Source organism: Pongo pygmaeus, chromosome X (assembly GCF_028885625.2).
Source record: "Pongo pygmaeus isolate AG05252 chromosome X, NHGRI_mPonPyg2-v2.0_pri, whole genome shotgun sequence".
NCBI lineage: Eukaryota > Metazoa > Chordata > Mammalia > Primates > Hominidae > Pongo > Pongo pygmaeus.
Genome location: NC_072396.2, coordinates 3,602,270 through 3,615,452, shown reverse-complemented (window position 1 = coordinate 3,615,452; position 13,183 = coordinate 3,602,270). Strand labels below are relative to the sequence as shown.

The following is a 13,183-nucleotide window of genomic DNA, read 5'->3' as shown; positions in this document are numbered from 1 at the left end:
GCAGGTTTTCCTAGCAGCTCACCCTCCAGGCACAGTTCTCCAAAATGCAGCAAACTTGTTCCGTGTGTTTCAATACTAAAATAATGTAGAGATGATTTGGGGTATTTTTCTTTCCTGCCCTGTCAAAATTCTGTATACTGACGACACGTGTTGTTTCTTTTGAAGAACGGGGCGAATGATGTGAAACATCATCGGTGGTTCCGCTCCGTGGACTGGGAAGCTGTTCCGCAGAGAAAACTGAAGGTACAACACATATCAGTGGGTGACTCAGTATGCCCGAGCTCTCCCATTAACAGGGACTGCCTCTGAATCCTGGGACTTCTTTATTGATGGCTGACCTGTAATTAATTTATATAATACAACTATTTGTCTAAAACCGTTCATAAGCCAAGTTCCCCACTCTATGAGTGTCTTAGTGCTAACCATCTACCTAGCTCCCACAAAGGCAGGAGCCACCACACCCAGTCATATACCACATGTTCTTTGTCCATTCATCCCTGGATGGACACTTATCCCAGATTTTGAAGCAGATTTTAGGAGACCTGGCCTGATTCCTGACTAGCTCTGTGACTGCTAAACCCCACTCCCTCCTCTGTAGTGGAAAGCGGTCAACAGGATTACAGAGATAAGCAAGTGTCTAGCACCATGATCATCGTTCAGTGATGGTGGTGTATTACATGGAGAATATTCTTTGGAACGTTTCTGGCCAAACTGCCTATTTTTAAACATCTGGCTTTTTGGCTGGGTGCTGTGACTCACGCCTATAATTCCAGTACTTTGAGAGGCCAACTCAGGCAGATCACTGGAACCCAGGAGTTTGAGACTAGCCTGGGCAATATGGTGAAATCCCGTGTCTACAAAAAATACAAAAATTAGCCGGGCGTGGTGGCATACGCTTGTGGTACCAGCTACTTGGGAGGCTGAGGCACAAGAATTGCTTGATACCAGGAGGCGGAGCTTGCAGTGAGCCAAGATTACGCCACTGCACTCCAGCCTGGGCGACAGAGCCAGACCCTGTCTCAAAAAAAAAAAAAAAATCTGGCATTTTTTTCAATGTATAATACTTGTCCATTTTATAAATGAGGAGACTGTGCTCAGAGAAGTTAAGCCGTGTGTGGAAGGTTACACCGCTGCTAAGCAGTATAACTATCACATGTACATATTTATGGAGGTACATGTTATATTTTGATGCACGCATAGAATGTGTAATGATCAACTGAGGGTAATCAGGGTATCCATCAGCTCAAACATTTATCATTTTTATGGGTTGGGAATATTGCAAATCTTCTAGCTATTCTGAAATATACAATATATTGTTAACTCTGGCCACCCAACTATGCTATCAAACACTGGAACTTATTCCTTTTATCTAACATTATGTTTATACAATATTTCTTCATCTCCCCTTCATCCCCTACCCATACACACTTCCCACCCTCTGGTAACTATCATTCTGCTCGCAACCTTCATGACATCAATTTTTTTGGCTCCCACATATGAGTGGGAACATGCTGTGTTTCTCATTCTGCATCTGGCTTAGTTTATTATTTATTATTTATTTTTTGAGACAGCGTCTTGCTCTGTTGCCCAGGCTGGAGTGCAGTGGCACGATCTTGCTCACTGCAGCCTCCACCTCCTGGCTACAAGCAATTCTCATGCCTCAGCCTCCTGAGTAGCTGGGATTACAGACACCCAGCTAATTTTGGTATTTTTACTAGAGACGGGGTTTCACCATGTTGGCCAGGCTGGTCTCAATCTCCTAACCTCAAGTGATCCACCAGCCTCGGTCTCCCAAAGTGCTGGGATTACAGGCATGAGCCGCTGCACCCGGCCTGGCTTAGTTTACTGAACATGATGTTCTGCCATTCCATTCGTGGTGCTGTAGATGACAGGATTTCATTCCATTTTATTGCGAATAGTTTTTCATTATGTGTATGGACCACACTTTCTTTATCCATTCATCCGTTGGTGGACACTTAGGTTGATTCCATATCTTGGCTTTCGTGAACACTCTGAACTGCATATGTTACTGATGGGAGTGCTCAGTGGTAGTGTTTTCACCTTTGCACTTCAGAGTCAAAAGAATGGAGAATGCTTAGAAGTGCTTATTCCCTGTCCTCAGCTCAGACCAGAGTTTCTGCAGCTGGAGCCTGGGATGATACGCTTCTTCTTTTTTTTTTTTTTGAGATGGAGTCTCACTTTGTCACTCAGGCTCAGGGTGTAGTGCAGTGGAGTGGTCTCAACTCACTGCAACCTCCACCTCTTGGATTCAAGTGATTCTTCTGCCTCAGCCTCCCAAGTAGCTGGGATTACAGGTGTGTGCCACCACATCCAGCTAATTTTTTTTTGTATTTTTAGAAGAGATGGGGTTTCACTATGTTGGCCAGGCTGGTTTCGAACTCATGACCTCAAATGATCCACTCTCCTCGGCCTCCCAAAGTGCTGGGATTACAGGCGTCAGCCACTGGGCCTGGGCTGGTGCATCATTTTGTTCAAAGTTTTACCTTTTCAAATACTTTATTGTATTAAATTGCATTAAAAAAACAATTTGAATACGTTTTATCTATCCACATTGGTCAAAAATCAAGTCAATATTAAAACACATAATTGCCAAGTCTCCCTCTTACCCCCTCCAAGCCACCTGTAGGTAATTATCCTTTAATTAAGTTTTTCAGTGTATCCTTCTAGAGTTTCTTTGTGCTAATAAAAACCCACATGGATACATGCATTCTTACTTTTGCCACTCATTTATACAAATCTAGAGTAGCGTAGTATGTACATTATTATAGTCTTGCTTTTTGCACTTGACTATATAATTTGGAGACCTGTCTACATACCTGGCTAGCTTCCTCTTTTTTTTTTTTTTTTTGAGACGAAGTCTTGCTCCGTTGCCCAGGCTGGAGTTCAGTGGTGCCATCTCGGCTCACTGCAACCTCCGCCTCCCAGGTTCAAGCGATTCTCCTGCCTCAGCCTCCCAAGTAGCTGGGATTACAGGCACCCACCACTATGCCCGGCTAATTTTTGTATTTTCGGTAGAGACAGGGTTTCTCCATGGGCCAGGCTGGTCTCGAACTCCTGACCTCAGGTGATCCGCCCACCTTGGCCTCCCAAAGTGCTGGGATTACAGGCATGAGCCACTGCGCCTAGCCAGCTTCCTCATTTAAAAAAAAACTGCATTGTATTCCATCACATGACTGTACCATAGCTTACTTAATACTATATATGTATATATTTTGAGACAGGATCTCACTCTGTCATTCAGGCTGGAATGCAGTGGTGTAATCATGGCTCACTTGGAGTATCGACCTCCTGGCCTCAAGCAGTCCTCCCACCTCAGCCTACTGAGTAGCTGAGACTGCAGGCACACAGCACCACACCCGGCTAATTGTATTTTTTGTAGAGACAGGGGACTCCCTGTGTCCCCCAGGCTGGTCTCAAACTTCTGAGGCTCAAGCGACCCTCCCGCCTCACCTTCTTAAAGTGTTGGGATTACAGGTGTGAGTCCCCACACGCAGCCTCATTCACAATATTTTAATTCAAAGATTGCCGCGTTCATAAACGAAGGGAAGACAGCTTTAGTGTTTTGCAAATCATTTTCATTTTTAGGTACGGTGACAGAAATAAAGGGGTGTGTGCAGCATCCAAGCGTCCCGTTCCTTTGTAACCATGCCTTTGTGCTTTGGCCATGTCTCACAGCCTCCCATCGTGCCCAAGATAGCTGGCGACGGCGACACTTCCAACTTCGAAACTTACCCTGAGAATGACTGGGACACAGCCGCGCCTGTGCCGCAGAAGGATTTAGAAATCTTCAAGAATTTCTGAGGACAGGAGCTCACATCTGGAAGGTATATCTTTATATTTAGTAATTACCAAAAAATGAGACTGACTCGAGCCCACATCCAGTTGAGGCTGCGTTTACTGAGTGGGGCTTAACCTCGTGCACACAGAAGTCAGCAGTGAAGCAGAGCAGAGGGGAATGATTCCAAGGGGCAGCGAAATAAACACAGCCATGCCTGTGACTCCAGGTCAGCATGTGACCATCAGAGGCATCAGCATTACAGTCCAGAATCCATCTTCTGCGTCAGAACCTGCACATCTAAATAAGACCGCTAGGTGGTTTGTGTGTGCCTGAACATTTGAGAAGCCCAGCTCCTCTGGTCCCTGTTCCAGAAACCCTGAGTGACAGGCGAGCTTCCTTACAATAATTAACAAGTATTTTCAAAAGTCTCTTTAGGTCTCCTTTGGTTAAAAAATAATAAGAAGAAATATGCCCTCATAGGAAATTTGCTAAGCTTAATTGAAGATGACTGGAAAAGGATTTTGAGTCTATTACTTCTTTGAGTCTTTGAAGGTCTATTATTATTTTTTAAATAATAATAATATTTTTTAGAATCCCTCATGAAATTTGCTAAGCTTTAATTTAAGATGACTGAAAAAGGGTTTTGACTCTGTTATTTCCTTGAGCCTTTGAAAGTCTATTATTAGTTTTTAAGTATGGATTAAAAAGAGCTTTCAGTTACTCCTCAATTCTAAATTGCTCGGTTATATGGCTTCAATTAGATCTTTCTTCCTGTAACACACGAGCAAGAAAAATACCAGTGAAGCAAAATATTGTCAGTGAGGTGTCTGTTCATTGACATAGCTTGTTTTTCCCATTTTGATTTCCATTCCCGTAATTTTCCTGTAGTCTTCCCAGTTATGTGAAGTGGAAAGCCAATTGGCTAACCAACACCATTCGAAACAGACACCAAATGTCACAGTTGCTGATTGGGGAGAGGAACCAACCTGCTGAAAGACATGGTGAATGAGGGCCCTCCATCCTGGGCGGGTGTTTACATGGATGTACCAAGAGGAAAACTGGATACAAATTAAAATAATAGACAACAAAATGGTAGAGGAATAGGTGGCTATGACCTTGAGAAAATAACCTGTCTCCGTCGCATGGCTTCACCTCTCAGTATGTGATGAACGCTTTTACAGTGGTGACTGGTTTGTATTAACATGAGAGCGTGTAACTTTATCAACTTCATAAATGCTCATGAAATCCAGTTGTGGGTTTTAAAAATCATAAGATGTTCCTGAATGTGTTTACTTCTTTTTGTTTCTCTGGTCTACTTTGGGGCTTAGATTTTAGCTGACTTGCCCATAACTTCTTACAAATTGTGTCTCTCCAGGAAATCTTTAAAATGATGTAAAGACTTGGTTTGCTTTAGTATGAAGGACCCCTAGTTGATAAGCCACAAAAATAGAACCTTTCTCTAATAGAGACCCCTCAATTGTAAAATTTACTTAAAGAACAAAAAAACTTCCATTTGATGGATTTATGTTGTATAATCAGTGAACAGTGTCATTACATCCTGTCCCCAGCTGCCCCTACTTTCCCTGAAAAAGATTGCACACATAGGAATAACCTTTCTCAATCTGGTATGCATTGTTGAGGAAGTATGTGTAAGTATTATTTTTGCTAAGTGGAATCATTTTTAATATAGTTTGGCTAGTGGTCAGGGCTCTGTTTAATGAATTTTTTTTTTTCTTTTTGAGACAGAGTCTCGCTCTGTTGCCCAGGCTGGATTGCAGTGGTGCGATCTCAGCTCACTGCAACCTCCGCCTCCGGGGTTCAAGTGATTCTCCTGCCTCAGCCTCCCGAGTAGCTGGGATTACAGGTGCCTGCCACCACACCAGGCTAATTTTTTTGTATTTTTAGTAGAGATGGGTTTCGCCATGTTGGCCAGGCTGGTCTTGAACTCCTGAGCCCAGGCAGTCTGCCCACCTCGGCCTCCCAAAGTGCTGGGATTACAGGCATGAGCCACTGTGCCTGGCCCAGATGCAATATTTTAATCCATCTCAGTAATTTTATCAAGTAATTTGCACACCGAACACATCCCTGGCATTTTCAGCAACGAGCGGTTAGTTTCAGGAATTTTATGCAGGAAGATATTTCTTCATGAAGCCAAATCTTCCCCTGTAAATAAGACACCAGTTCAGATGAATCACTGCACTTGAGGGCAGCTTAGAAACTATGCTTTAGCCGTTCATCTTTGTTTGAATCACCCCGTATGCCTTTCTGAGTGTGGAGGAGAATTTAAGAGAACTGACTCACTATGTCTTTTGTTTTACTTTGTAATAACATATTTTCTGTCTTGCTGTAAGGTTCTCTGAGGAAGCATGTTGAATTGGGGATCCCATTTTTCTTGTGCAGTTCATCATCTATTGGTGGATAAATTTATCTATTTACGGATAAGCGTATGATAGAACATTCTTCAGGCTGGGTGTGGTGGCTCCTACCTGTAATCCCGGCACTTTGGGAGGCCGAGGTGGGAGGCTCACTTGAGGTCAGGAGTTTGAGATCAAGCCTGGGCAACATGGTGAGATCCCATGTCTACAAAAAATGAAAAAGTTAGCCAGGCGTGGTAATACATACCTGTTGTCCCAGCTATTCTAGACGCTGAGGTGGGAGGCTCGCTTGGGCCTGGAAAGTTGAGGCTGCAGTGAGCTGTGATTGTGCCTGTACTCCGGCCTGGATGGCAGAGTTAGACCTCATCTCAAAAATGAAAACAGGGCTGGGCGAGGTGGCTCACGCCTGTAATCCCAGCACTTTGGGAGGCCGAGGCGCATGGATCATCTGAGGTCAGGAGTTCGAGACCAGCCTGGCAAACATGGTGAAATCCAGTCTCTACCAAAAATATAAAAATTAGCCAGGCGTGGTGGTGGCACCTGTAACCCTAGCTACTCAGGAGGCTGAGGTAGGAGAATCACTTGAACATGGAGGCGGAGGTTGCAGTGAGCTGAGATCACACCACTGTACTCCAGCCTGGGCAATAAGAGCAAGACTCCGTCTCAAACAAACAAACCAAAAAAACCCCTTACCTTTAAAACATTCTTCATTTCCTTTTTATTGGCCTCTCCTTTTAGAATTCAGGCTTATGGATCCTTGCAAAAAGAATTACAAAGGGAAGTTTTCTTTGTTATCACTTAGGGGAAGGAAACCTTTGTATTATCATTGAGATGATGATGATTACAAAATTCATCCAGTTACTGAGAAACTCACAGAATCTTTTGTCCTGTTTCGTGCTAGAAACAGGAAGATTGGAATCTGCCTGGAACAAAGAACTGCACCTAAGCAGACCAGAAGCAAAATGTCTTCTTCACGGCATAAGGACATCTCCACTTTTCTCTGTACCTGTGTGTATAGAAATAGATCAGAGCACAGTTGAAATTCATGGAACTGGCATTATTTAAGCAACTGGAATTCCACACTGTAGGAAGGTTTTGAAAATTGTTTGGTTGTAGATTTTATCTTATCCTTTAGTGTTGTGTTCCTACTGTGATGTCTTGATTTTTGTCATAGACTTAAGTTTGTAAGTTTGAACTGGACTTGTTCGATTATAACCACAAATTGTGTGTGTGTGTGTGTGTGTGTGTGTATGCCTGTGTGTATATATAGAAGTCATTATGGCAGATGCACAGAAATTGTGCAGTGATGTAAATGTTCATACTTTACAGAGCCTATAATTTTTATTTTTCAATTTGTTTTTTCAAAAATCTCTTCTCGGGGACAACATCTGAAGGGTATGTTGCATGCATTAAAAAAAAATCATCTCACATGCATTTTATAGTTTGGGGGAAGAAAATATCATGGGGAGGTCTACCTTCAGTATCTTTAGTGCTTCCTACCTGGTAACTTGAGACTTTAAAAGAAGAAACAAAGAGAAGATATGGGAGCGAATTTATTCCAAGAATCTACAGTGACATTGAAGCTGTTGGAGGAGTGTACTGTATTTAAAAAAACCTTCTGTGACATATTCAAAAATTTCATCTGAGCTGCGTGCAGTGGCTTGTTCCTATAGTCCCAGCACTTCGGGAGGCTGAGGTGGGTGGATTGCTTGAGCCCAGGAGTTGGAGACCAGTCTGGGAAACGTGGTGAGACCTCATCTCTACAAAATACAAAAAAATTAGCCGGGCATGGTGGCACATGAATGTAGTCTCAGCTACTCAGGAGGCTGAGATGAGAGGATCACTTGAGCCTGGGGAGGTCCAGGCTGCAGTGATCCGAGATCACACCACTGCATTCCAGCCTGGGTGACAGAGTGAGACCCTGTCCAAAAAAAAAAAAAAAGAATGCAATGGCTTTGCGCTTTTGAAGATGGATTGAAGAGAACGTCCACCTTAAGGCTTTAAAAGACAGTGAAGCTGGGTGCGGTGGCGCACTCCTGTAACCCTGGGACTTTGGGAAGCTGAGGCAGGAAGATTGTTTGAGCCTAGGAGTTCGAGACCGGCCTGGGCAACATAGCCAGTCCTCATCTCTATAAAAAGAAAAAAAAATGTTTAAACACAGTGAAATTGCAGCAACAGAAAATAGCCACCCTTTTTCATCAGTGACCTTTCCTTCACATAGAGGTCAACTCAGTAGGTGAGAATAATTAGTAGGTTCAGCAGAATAAACTCTTTACAATTAATAACTCAGTGGAAAATGATGTTCAGATGGTGAAATGTGGAAATGTTTTAGACAACTGTATTTTCAGCCTGTGCTTCTCACTCACCATCCTGTTGGGATTAACAGTTGAGGGCCTTCGCTGTCTAAACATCTGGCATGCAGTTTCCCATCAGTTTTACCATGAATGTGAAAAGGTGAAACTGGTGCTGACTTCGGCAGCAGGTATACTAAAATTAGAATGACACAGAGGAGATTAGCATGGCCCCCTGCATAAGGAAGATCCGCAGATTCATGAAGCATTCCATATTTTTTTAAAAAAAGGTTAAACTGTGCACCGAGATGTGGAACTAGAAGGAAAAGCATTAAATCTCGTGTTTGCTGACTATAAAAGTAAATGATAGTGATATTATTGAACATTCTACTTTAAAAACTATGACTAAAACCATAAATGAAACACTTGAGCACACTTTAAAAAGTACATAGACCCATGAGTCCATATGCCTATTTTTATGTTGTCTGTTTTATTATCCCGGATTTCATTTTGAGATGAGAATTAGCATCAGGAAAGCCTGAAATGCCTTAATTGTGAACTGATATGCAGGAAAATGAGATATGCAAGCACACTGATGACCTTGTTCTTTACGGACATTGTAATCAGCCTCCAGCCACACAGAACAAATGAGAAATTAGAAGCGATTCCAAGAACATGTGATGGTGTGAAACCCACTTTCGACCGTCACACACATTTCAGCATTTGAAGTGACACAGGCTACCTGGTAACTGCCCATGGCGGGGTCATAGTTTAAATGGCCCAATGTCATGTAGAGGTTAATCAAAATGAGCTATAAACATGGAGCAATCACTGTATAATTTTAAAATAGTTTACCTGACCAGGCATGGTAGCTCACGCCTGTAATCCCAGCACTTTGGGAGGCCGAGGCAGGTGTATCACCTGAGGTCAGGAGTTCGAGACCAGCCTGGCCAACATGGCAAAACCCCCATCTCTAGTAAAATACAAAAATTAGGTGTGGTGGCGGGCACCTGTAATCCTGGCTACTCGGGAGGCTGAGGCAGGAGAATCGCTTGAACCTGGGAGGCAGAGGCTGCAGTGAGCCGAGATTGTGCCACTGCACCCCAGCCTGGGCAACAAAGCGAGACTCCATCTCAAAAAAAAAAAATAAAAAAAAAATAAAAATAGCTGACCTGGGTGGGCATTCCAAAATTTTCACATAGATGATCATGTGAAACAATCACTGTGCATAATGTGGAGGAAAATTCATTACAATCATCACAAAATTTGTATCAGAAAAACATTAGAAATTTACTTTGCTTCATGTAATTTTATGAGTTGGCAGTATTTTCTTAAATTGGAATACTATAAGAGAATAGGACACGGATATGTTACAACAAGAAGTATATTGGGGCAAGTCTTGTTTTTCTGAAGGGAAATGCCACCAGCCTGCTTTCATAGGCATTGATAAAGGCAGGAAGGAAATAAAGTCACAACCGAATAGTACACACTGTATCTACTGAATTCTTCTAATTCCTTCGCAACAGAACTCTAAATCCTGCTTAGCCTAAACATATCTATAGCCAGCGATGGGCAAATTATATTTGCTGTCAGCACGATAGAAGAAGAAGCAGAAACCCCCTAGCAGTGGGGTAAGATTGCGCGCTTCATCCCCTCAAAATGCTGTTCAGCCCCACTCCCGCTCCATGCCCTCAAACAACTGCACAATCACTTGTTAGTGAATTTCTCATTCAGCGTTTTGTTTCTTCCTGTCCATACTTAAAGACCAAATCATTTGTTTGCTTTGAAAAAGCAAAAACAAGAACAAAAACACCAAATCATTTGAAATCACTATCCATTAAAAAAAATCACCAGTGGAACTAAACAGTTGAGTGGTTTGGGATGTGTTCGCCATTTCTGTGTTTGACCTACATGGCCTCTAGTTCTTTGGACCATTGTAACTGTGAAACTATGGCTTCATACTGTTAAAGACCCCAAGGCTCAACTCTGTAGCCAGGGTGCACCTCAGGCTGCACAAATACCACACCAGAATGTCACAGTCATTCATGGCTCCAGCTACTGAGTGAACAGGGTGCAAGACAGCACTGGCTTGGGTTTTATTTTTGCAGCCAGTTAACTTTGCATCAGGTCTACACAGTCCTTGCAGCCTTTGATTTCTCCAGTTGTAGAGATTTGAAATGGGGTGCCCGGGTTCCTCTCATTTTTCCTTCAATCTACCTAGCATGCATTTTACACACATTGGAGGAGTCGTATGCACTGTTTTTCTGTTGCTGATGGAGGCAAGAAGGTCTTCTAATTCGTCTAACTTAAACGGATGGGATTCACTTAACAAAAGCAAGAAGAAAAGCACACGAACAGGTGTCTTAATGCATTTGGATAGTTTCTTTGCGGGGCGGGGGTGTGTGTGTGTGTGTGTGTGTGTGTGTGTGTGTGTGTGTGTGTGTGTGTGTGTGTGTGTCTGTCTTGGTGTGTGTGTGTGTGTGTGTGTGTGTGTGTGTGTGTGTCTGTCTGTCTTGGTGTGTGTGTGTGTGTGTGTGTGTGTGTGTGTGTGTCTGTCTTGGTGAAGGTGAGGGGCTGTATTTTCACCAAGCCTTTTCATAATCAAGTTTGGTTTGCAAACCTTATGGCCTTGCACCCTGCAGAACAGTCCTTCCTAATAGCAGGGATGCTCTGTCATGGTTTTCTGTAAATTATCGTGTGTTGGGAAGTTCTGTTCAGGCTTAGTTTGATCTTCCATGGTGGAGACGTCTGTTCTGTATGTAAAAGGCATTACAATTGTGTTTTAGCAGATGAGATTTGAAGCCTTTCCACAGTCCTTGTGCTCTGAGATGGCTGTTGAGCTCTGCTCAGCTGTCGTAGCTGAATTCTTTTTTTTGCGCTGAACACTGGGCAGCCTCACCATGTTGCCAACGTGCTTCTGGGGCCCCTTGACTGCCGCCGGATACCGCGCACACAGGCAGAGTGCCTTTGCAGGTTTGTGCACCCCTTGGCGAGCCAGAACTGGGAACCCCGCGGGGTGACCCCGCCTTCTCATGGGGGGTCGGGGAGGGGAGTGCCTATTTTTAATCCTGTCTGTTTGTTGCACAATGGAAATCACTGTGATTTGTACATATGCCCTAGGAAAATTTTACTGCTGTCTAATTTATGTAATAATACTGTTGATTCCAGGTTTGTTTAATAAAACTTTGTATCTTTTCAGAAGTCTGAGTTTCATCTGCTTCTGTCTCCAAACAAGCTGTAGCTTTGCTCCTTTGGTCTAATCCAGGGATGGGCAATTATCTGTAGGGGCCATATGGTAGATATTTTCTGCATTGCGGGACACACAGTCTCTGTTGCACAGAGTGCAAACAAGCTGCTATAATTAGGCACGGAGGTGCACGCTTGTAATTCCAGTGCTTTGGGAGACCAAGGCGGGAGGATTGCTTGAGCCCAGGCGTTTGAGACCAGCCTGTAACGTAGCAAGACCCTATCTCTACAAAAATTAGAAAATCTGTCAGTAGTGGTAGCACGAGCCTGGGATTGCTTAGGAGGCTGAGGTGGGAGGGTCACTTGAGCCCAGGAGTTTGAGCCTGCTTTGAGCTCTAATTGTACCAATGCCCTCCAGCCTGGGTGACAGAACAAGAACCTGACTCTTAAAAAAACAAAAATCAAAAAGCCCCATAGACAGTATGTAAACAAGTGGGCATGGCTGTGCTCCAATAAAGTTTTATTGACAGAAATAATCAGAGGGCCGGATTTAGCCCGAGGGCCAGCATTTGCTGATTCCTGTTGTAGTGTGATGTTGACTTTGCAGATTGGCTTCACAGGTTGTTAAAGATGTGCTGCCCTTATCATCACGAATGAGTAAAATATTTTATTGCTTGCTCTTATTACTCGCATATTTGACACCCAGGTTTCTGAGTGACATTTGCAGCTTGCTAAAAACATCTTGACTTCATACATTGTAAAATCAATTGATTTGTAATTTTTGACACTCACATAGCACTTGCTATTAGCAGAGGCTGAAATATTACGCCCAGCTAAGGGTCAAACACAAGCCCGTTTACTTATGACCAAGCTGTCCCTGTTCCCATCTTGGAATTCCCTGGGGAAGGGAGTCTTCCCATGGGCTGGTATGGCTGTTCAGGGTCTGGTTCAGGGACCACTCGGGAGTTTCTGTAGCATGGGTTCTTGGTGAGTGACAGTCTGATTTGGGAAAGGATACGGAGTGTTTGTGTGTTTGTTGGAAGGCTAGGGGAGGGATCTTGAAGCCCCTTCGGCAGAACAAACATGCTTTGTACTTTGGGGTAAGATTGCTAGAGATTGTCCAGGGTTGTGTCAATTATGTGTCATAGATATGTATTAATATTTAGCCACACCCTGTTGGAGCTCTCTGACTTTCCTAGAAGTCAGGCTCATCTTGTATACTTACTGAAAGGATCAGATAACCTTCTTCCGAGGGTGTGAAGGAAAATCATAGTTAGGTGGACCCCCCTCATCTTAACAAGAGGCTGTCTCGGGTATCGCTTCGCAGAGATGGACAGGAATCGCTGGAGTTTTTTGTTTTGTTTTGTTTTGTTTTGCGACTGAGTCTCCCTCTGTTGCCCAGGCTGGAGTACCCTGGTGCAATCGCAGCTCACTGCAGCCTCGAAGTCCTTCTCTCAAGCGATCCTCCCACCTCAGCCGCCTGAGTAGCTGGAACTACAGGTGTGCGCCACCACACCCAATTAATTTATTTT

At 43.5% G+C, this 13,183-nt stretch overlaps 1 protein-coding gene and 1 non-coding gene across 5 annotated transcripts in view; both read left to right on the top strand.

Annotated features, from left to right (window-relative positions):
- LOC129025076 (cAMP-dependent protein kinase catalytic subunit PRKX-like) overlaps positions 1–13,183 on the top strand; it is a 263,528-nt gene that overhangs the window by 245,533 nt on the left and 4,812 nt on the right. For 2 of the 4 annotated variants that reach the window (XM_063660072.1, XM_063660075.1), the window contains 3 exons: positions 166–243; positions 3,697–3,845; positions 7,076–11,666. In XM_063660072.1, coding sequence (XP_063516142.1) covers positions 166–243; positions 3,697–3,822 — 204 coding nt within the window. In that variant the 3' untranslated portion in view covers positions 3,823–3,845; positions 7,076–11,666. Of the gene's footprint in view, positions 1–165; positions 244–3,696; positions 3,846–4,687; positions 5,521–7,075; positions 11,667–13,183 lie in introns of those variants that run through there. The other 2 variants (XM_063660073.1, XM_063660074.1) reach the window with 2 other exon arrangements.
- On the top strand, positions 8,639–8,745 carry LOC129025497 (U6 spliceosomal RNA). The gene has a single exon (XR_008497253.1). It is a non-coding gene; the product is annotated as a U6 spliceosomal RNA (small nuclear RNA).